We start from the raw sequence: 8213 nt of genomic DNA on the forward strand, positions 1-8213 counted from the left end.
AGTCTAAGTAGCTGATTGGATTCATTGGGTTTAATGGACAAATATAACTGTGTATCATCAGCATAACAATGGAAATTTATCCCATGTTGTTTAATAACTTTACCTAATGGAAGCATATACAAGGTAAAGAGTATTGGTCCAAGCACTGAGCCCTGAGGAACTCCATGACTAACTTTGGTTTATGAAGAAGTTTTATTATTTACATTTACAAACTGGAATCTATCAGATAGATATGATTTAAACCATTTTAGAGCTGTTCCTGTAATCCCAACATCATATTCAGGTCTCTGTTGTAGAATATTGTGATCAACTGGATCAAATGCAGCACTGAGGTCTAACAGGACCAGTATAGACACATTTATGGACAGAATTTCTCGTTGCAGCCAGTGGGTGGAGGGATTCTGTTTCGGTGGACTCAGGATTCCATCTCGGCTTATTGCAGATGTTGTGGTCCTGTTGGCGTCATCGTGATCTTCAGCTCTCACTGGAGCGGTTCACAGCCGAGTGTGAAGCAGCTGGGACGAGAATGAACTCCTCCAACTCTGAGGAGGTTGAAATAAGTTTCCTCTGCAGGGTAGCTGGACTGTCCCTTAGAGATGGGGTGAGAAGTTCAGTTATCAGGAGACTCAGAGTAGAACTGCTGCGATGGTTTGGGCATGTCTGACTGGGAGGAGACCCCGGGAAGACCCAGGACACGCTGGAGAGACTACGTCTTTCAGTTGGTCCAGGAACGCCTTGGAGTCCTCCCACAAGAACTGGAAGAGGAGGCTGTGGAAAGAGATGTGTGGACCTCCCTGCTCAAGATGCTGCCCCCGAGACCTGAGTCCAGAACAAGAGGAAGGTGAAGATGGATGGATGGATGGAGGAACATTTTGAAAATGACGTTCTCGTTAAACCTCATCACAGCCACAGAGCTGTAGCAGCTGCTACTGCAGCTTCTTCTCCTGGTCGTTGTCCAGTCGAACGGTACCGGTGGGACGGTGGATGGTTGTTTAGAACAGAAAGAAAAATGTTTAACAGCAAGGTCATGTGACACCATGGTTGTGTACAGAGGAGTGGGCGGAGCCTACAGCCCAGCATCATCAGAGAGCAGACCCAGTGAACTGGGCCCTGCTGGGTACATTTCCCAGCAATGATGGGAGGAGGGATCTTTGGTTCTGATGAAAGCCCCAGTGGGGGACGGTGTCTCCTTACTGGTCCATTAACCAGCAGACTCGTCTTTTATCCTGACTGGTATCGACCCGCTCCGAGTTCTTAATGCACCACAGACAGGTTCTACTGTCCTCCTGAACACCGAAAGTCCTGATCCGGTTTCTGAGCTGACAGATGGTGTGTGTGTGTGTGTGTGTGTGTGTGTGTGTGTGTGTGTGTGTGTGTGTGTGTGTGTGTGTGTGTGTGTGTGTGTGTGTGTGTGTGTGTGTGTGTGTGTGTGCTGGATAACTATTGTGTAGCTGCTTCAAACCTTTTTATAAATCCATATTTTAGTGGTTTTCCTCAGTTCTAGGTGAAGCTGTGGAGCTGAAGGGTTTATTTTATTTTGAGGGTGCATTCACACCAGCGCTGTTTCGTCTTTTTTAATCCAACTCTCGTCCGTTTGCCTAGAAAGTCCGGTTCGTTTGAGGAGGTGTGAATGTGCAATCAAACTCTGATGTGGACCAAAGAAGCGAACTCTGGTCCGCCTAAAAACCCAGGTCTCGGTCCGGCTGATGTGAACTCTGGTGCGGTTCAAATGCATTGTGGATGCAAGCGGACTGGAGGCCACTCCAAAAGCAGGAAGTGGACTACAGCGCAGGGCTTTCTGGGTAAATAGAACCAAAACAAACGCACATTTCTCTTACCTCATACGGAGCCGTCAGCTGCCTTGTGTGAAAAACAACATTGTCCATGGTCTTCTGCCTCAGCTTCCTCTCATGCTGAGTCCATTGTTGAAAAATGACAAAACAGAACTCCTAAAACTGCTAAAACTTGATGCCACTCCATTTTTGTTTTTATTTTAAGAAGAAGAAGAAGAAGAAGAAGTGTCTTCAGAGGTTTTCGTGTTGTTTCCTTCAGTAGTTCTTGGTGCAGCGCCCCCACAGGCGAGCGGGGGAACAGGTCGACTGACTCAGTGCAGTGCGACTGAGAACCAACCACCAGCTGGAAATGTAAACAGATGTTCTGAATGTTGGTCCTCAATCGATCCGAGTCCACCGGACTATCACCTGATTTAAAGTTAGAGCAGCGAGGGCGTCTCTGCGGTGCTGACACCATGAGATGAGCCAAGAGACGGGTTTAAATAATTTAAAGAAACGTCAGATTATTCTGTGTGGCTAACTGCTGCTCCAATGCTAGGTTCCCCTCTGACATCACTTCCTGTGAGTGACATCACTTCCTGTGAGTGACGCGGTCACTGGGTGGTTTGTGTTTTTACGTCTCTTGTTGGCCGGCACCAGCAGTCTGCGTTTCAGGAACCATCTTCAGATCTTATTTGAAGTTCTGTTTGAAGGTCTGATGAAGCTGAAGGTCCGATTTGTCAGAACCGTGCACATCGAACGGGTCAGACAGAAGATAAAGCTCAACTTTATTAGAAATCAATTTAAATATTTAAATTGTTGGTGAATAAAAGTGAAATCTGAAAAAGACCCGATCAGAGGAACTGACAAAACGAGTTTCTGGGTCCGGTGAGTCCTGCTCATGTTTCAGAACCAGCTGCAGGTTCCTGAGGTTCTGCAGGAGCAGCTCTGTGTCGAACGGTCTCAGGCGGTTCTGATCCGACCCGTTCTCTTGTTCTGCAGTACTCGTCGGCCGGCTGCCTGCTGGCGCTGCACCACAGCGAGAAACCGGACCACGAGGAGGTGTGCGAGTTCCGGCCGTACACCTGTCCCTGTCCCGGCGCCACCTGCAAGTGGCACGGCTCGCTGGAGGCCGTCATGCCTCACCTGATGCACGCCCACAAGTCCATCACCACGCTGCAGGTCAGAACCGGCACACGACCCGGATCCAAACCATCAGAATCTGTTTGGTGATGTAACACCGGACCCTCTGGTACCAGGTCAGGTTCAAGGTTTAGATGTCCAGGTGGATCCAGCTGACCCGTGTTGTTTGTGTCCGCAGGGCGAGGACATCGTGTTCCTGGCGACGGACATCAACCTGCCCGGCGCCGTGGACTGGGTCATGATGCAGTCCTGCTTCAGCCACCACTTCATGCTGGTTCTGGAGAAGCAGGAGAAGTACGAAGGACACCAGCAGTTCTTCGCCGTCGTCCTCCTCATCGGCACCCGCAAGCAGGCCGAGAGCTTCGCCTACCGCCTGGAGCTGAACGGCAACCGGCGCCGGCTCACCTGGGAGGCCACGCCCCGCTCCATCCACGACGGCGTGGCGGCGGCCATCTTGAACAGCGACTGCCTGGTGTTCGACACGTCCGTGGCTCACTTGTTCGCCGACAACGGGAACCTGGGCATCAACGTCACCATCTCCATGTGCTGAGGAGCCGAGCGGCGCCGGCGGTACCGCTCGCCCTGCTGCTGGAGAGACCACCAGAACCTTTAGAACCCGGCAGCAGGGAGGCTCAGACCCGCGGGAGGTCTGGTTGGTTTCTGATCATCGGGAAGAAACGGTTGAACTCTCGAGAAGAAACCTGGAGAAGCTCCCAGAGGCGGGCCTTTATCAGATCCTCAGAGCTTGGACCTTCAGAACCAGGAAGGTTCTAATGTATCGGACTTCCTGTGGCCTTCACAGCATCTTTGCAATAATCTGGTCTGGTTTCACCAGCAGAGTCCAGGTCCTGGTTCCGTACTGGGTCATGAAAGAACAGGAAGTAATGGAAAAATGAGCATGGAGTTCTGAGTGTCGATAAAACGGGTCCAGAACCAACCAGGACTGAAACCACACCGTCGACCCGGGCCCTTTACTGGACCTGTCCAGCTCCAGAGGTTCTGTTCAGATAAAAACTGGGACAAACCTACAGAAACGGGTTCTGGTTCCTCACGGCGGTTCTGTTTGGATTAAAAAGGGCTGACGGTGAAGTTAGGCACTTTCATTCTGCATGTTCGTTTTTGTTTGTTTGTTTGTTTGTTTGTTTACAGACGGCGCCGCTGTTTACCTGACGTTAATTTATTTTCTGTAACTGATGGTTCCAGGATCACGTTTGTGTTTGTCAGGACATTAAATGTTTTTATTTCCTCAGAACTTTTCGACCTGAATGTCCAGAAATGTTCTGGAGAAGTTGTTCCTTCGCTCGGAACCAAAAACCGTTTCCAAGTCCAATAACTGTCTTTAATGGCTCTGCACTCAGAGGTCAGAGGTCATGACGGGTTACAGAACCGGTTCATTCAGGGTTCTGCTGAGGAACAAGGCAAAGCCACCTGTCCAGTTTTATTGGTTCTGGACAGTTTCAGGGTTTTTGACCCACCTGAACGTCTGCGGGGCGTTCAGGTGAATCAGGAAAAGTCAGCCTCTGTTGAGGTAGAGCTGCTCGACTGACAGGAGGGTTGTTGGTTCTGATCCGGGCCGTGGGGCTCATATGATCCTCAGAACTTAGATGGAGGTATCATCAGCCTTAATTTTCCTTTTGATGTCATGATTTTACCTGAAACGGGCTCAAACAGAACCTCGCTCACCTGTTTGGACCCACGGAGACACCAGGACTGGACTGACATGAACCTGAGGAGTTCTGGGTAAAATCACAGACGGTCCTGGTTCCTGAAGTCTACCTCAGACTCCAGCTAGTTCTGCTCCTCCTGGCGCACAACATCAGCAAAGAGAATCCATCATCCTTTGACCTCTGACCTCAACCACCTCCGCTCAGCTCCAGAGACAGAAGATTAAACTTCAGGCTGCTAGCTGCTGTTAGCATCAGTGGCTGCTAGCTGCTGTTAGCATCAGTAGTTGCTAGCTGCTGTTAGCATCAGTGGCTGCTAACAGCTGTTAGCATCAGTGGCTGCTAGCTGCTGTTAGCATCAGTGGCTGCTAGCTGCTGTTAGCATCAGTGGCTGCTAGCTGCTGTTGGCATCAGTGGCTGCTAGCTGCTGTTAGCGTCAGTAGTTGCTAACAGCTGTTCGCGTCAGTGGCTGCTAACAGCTGTTAGCGTCAGTGGCTGCTAACAGCTGTTAGCGTCAGTGACTGCTAACAGCTGTTAGCGTCAGTGACTGCTAACAGCTGTTAGCGTCAGTGACTGCTAACAGCTGTTAGCGTCAGTGGCTGCTAACAGCTGTTCGCGTCAGTGACTGCTAACAGCTGTTAGCGTCAGTGACTGCTAACAGCTGTTAGCGTCAGTGACTGCTAACAGCTGTTAGCGTCAGTGGCTGCTAACAGCTGTTGACATCAGTAGTTGCTAACAGATGTTAGCATCTGTGGCTGCTAACAGCTTTGAGGGAAGAATGGAGCGTGAGATCTACAGACAGATCGCTGCAGTGTCTGCAGTATTGTGGACTCTGTTCTGGTCCGATGCAGTGAAGAGGGAGCTTAGCTGTAAGGTATTGTCCTCTGTCGGTCTACGTTCCTACCCTCACCTTAGGTCAGGAACTCTGGGTAGAGACTGAAAGAACCAGGTCCTGGATCCAGCAGGTTTAAATGAGTTTCCTCTGCAGGGTAGCTGGACTCGGGGTGAGAAGTTCAGTTCTCCAGGAGAGACTCGGAGTAGAACTGCTGCTCCTCCACATCCAGAGGAGACCGCAGAGGATGTTCAGACATCTGGTCAGGATGGACCCTGGACAGTCTGGAGAGACTGATAGGACGAGGTGTCTGTGGACCCCCCCCCCCCCCCCCGTTCAAGCTGCTGCCCCGAGACCAGAGTCCAGAACCAGATGAAGCACAACTGAAGTAAAACAAACGTTTGGTTTAGTTCTTCAGGACGAACCTGGGGAGGTGGAGACGGGCGCTAACGAGGAGGTTCATGACTGAAGTTGAAAAGGTCATAAATATTTAGATTGTTTTCAACTAATGAGTACATAACCATTAACTTTATTTTGTGATATGAATATATTGATTTAGCAGCGTTTATCTTGACCGTCATGAACGGACTCTTTATTTATTGAAAATCATTTCTTTAATGACGAGGCGTTATTAGCTCCTTCCTGTCTCTGCTGCCTCGTGGAACGTGACTTTAACAAACCGTTACCTCGTTTTTTAACCTTTGGCTACATTTTACCACCTGACTTTGTAACATGGTATATATATATATATATATATATAAATATAAAAAAAACAAATGTTAGTAAAAATTTTTATTGGTTGCTTTGTGAAAATGATTCCTCTTTACAGCCGACAGTTTCTACAACAAGTTTCAGGAAGTTAATGAGCTGTAACTTTTCTACGAGCTTCACTGTAAATAAAACTAAATCAAAACGTTCTTCACTGCAGAAATCAAGTCGTTTGGGTGAAGTGCAATTTGAGGACTTTGTCTTTGCTGTAACTGTTCTGGAATAAATGCAGTTTGTTAAACGTGACGTGTTTTTTCTGCTGAAAACTTCCAGATAAACTTCAGACAACACAAAGTATCTGATCACAGCTTCTCTGGGTAATATAAGGTTAGGGTTTCTTTATTATATACATATATATATATATATATATATAATTAATTATTAGATTAATGGTGTATGTTGTTGATCTGAGGAAATTCACTAAATTTCATTGGTGCAATGGTCCTCAGCTGGGACCATTAATAATAACTTCTCTGTAAACATTGATTCAGTTGAACATCCAGGTTGTTGATGGTCCAGTCTAGAAGTCAGTCCAGGAAGCAGAGATGTAGTCCTCCACACCCCTCTGCTGCTTCTTCATTACCCACCCAAAACCCCACTGAAAGTGTGAACTCGCCCACGGCTCAAATCAAATGAACCAAAAATCAGCTCTAAAAATATCAACCATAAAAGTCTTATTAAAATAAATACAACTTCCAGGCCAAAATAATAAAATCATTATTGAACATCAGATCTCTTTCCTCTAAATCTCTGTTGTTAATGAACTGATAACTGATCATCATATTGATTTGTTCTGTCTGACAGAAGCCTGCCTACATCAGGAGGATTTTGTTGGTATAAATGAATCCACTCCTGTTAATTATTTAAATGTTCATGTTCCTAGAACAACTGGTCGAGGTGGAGGAGCAGCTTTTTAGTCGAGACTATTACCAATTAGTAGTTATAATACTTTTGAGTCACTATCTCTAAGTCTGTCCCATCCAAAATGGAAAACAGAACGACCACCTCACTAGTTGTTATCAGAGTCAGAGTTTCTTTATTGTCATTCACACCTCATGTGGTACATGTGGTGGAGTGAAATTATGTTCACAGGGTCCCAGTTACATCCAACAATAAAATGTATAAGAAAAACAGTAATAACATCTAAGATATGAATCAGCATGAACATGAGTCCACCAGGCTTTTATGCTCAGTTCTTGTCTGAATTCTCAGTATTCTCAACTGACTTACTACTAAATACTTATAAAGTCATAATAATGACCCAAGGGAGGCCTCACTTGCAAAAGAGATCTGTGATCTCAAAGGGATTAGCCTGGTTAAATAAAGGTTAATAATAAATAGTATCAGCTCTGGTTCTGTGTCAGATGAGACAACTTTAAAAATGTCACTAGAACCTGATTTATGTTTGGACTGAATTTGTCCTGTTGAACTCTCTGAATGATCAAAAATAATTGCTTCATCCAAACCATCACATGTCTGCTAGATCCCATCCCAACCAGACTATTTAAAGACATGTTTCCCTTAATTAATAATCACGTCTTGGATCTGATTATTTTGTCTCTAATAAACGGTTACGTACCACAGAGCTTTAAGGTTGCTGTAATTAAACCTTTACTTAAGAAACATGACCTTGATTCAGAAATTCTGGCCAACTATAGACCTATATCTAATCTAAGTTTCATCTCAATTCTAGAGAAAATAGTTGCAGGTCAGTTGCGTGAACATCTACAAAGAAATAATGTGTTTGAAGAGTTTCAGTCAGGGTTTAGAGCTCATCATAGCACAGAAACAGCACTAGTAAAAGTCACTTATGATATTCTCATGGCCTCAGACAATGGACTTGTGTCTCTACTGGTCCTGTTAGACCTCAGTGCTGCATTTGATACAGTTGATCACAATATTTTACTACAGAGGCTTGAATATGATGTTGGGATTACAGGAACAGCTCTAAAATGATTTAAATCATATCTATGCTGATGATACACAATTATATTTGTCCATTAAACCCAATGAATCCAATCAGCTACTTAGACT

The 8213-nt window shown here is 46.1% G+C and overlaps 1 protein-coding gene across 1 annotated transcript; it reads left to right on the top strand.

Annotated features, from left to right (window-relative positions):
• Nucleotides 1-1037: 1037 nt before the first annotated feature.
• Nucleotides 1038-3988, top strand: LOC119420768 (E3 ubiquitin-protein ligase Siah2-like). Its single transcript, XM_037688195.1, has 5 exons — nt 1038-1117; nt 2433-2535; nt 2775-2954; nt 3094-3459; nt 3502-3988. Exons 1-5 carry the CDS (start codon nt 1038-1040, stop codon nt 3526-3528), a joined length of 756 nt encoding a protein of 251 aa, XP_037544123.1. The 3' UTR covers nt 3529-3988.
• Nucleotides 3989-8213: the final 4225 nt, after the last annotated feature.

The sequence above is a fragment of the Nematolebias whitei genome, chromosome 14 (genome assembly GCF_014905685.2).
Source record: "Nematolebias whitei isolate Nwh7 chromosome 14, NemWhi1, whole genome shotgun sequence".
Classification (NCBI taxonomy): domain Eukaryota; kingdom Metazoa; phylum Chordata; class Actinopteri; order Cyprinodontiformes; family Rivulidae; genus Nematolebias; species Nematolebias whitei.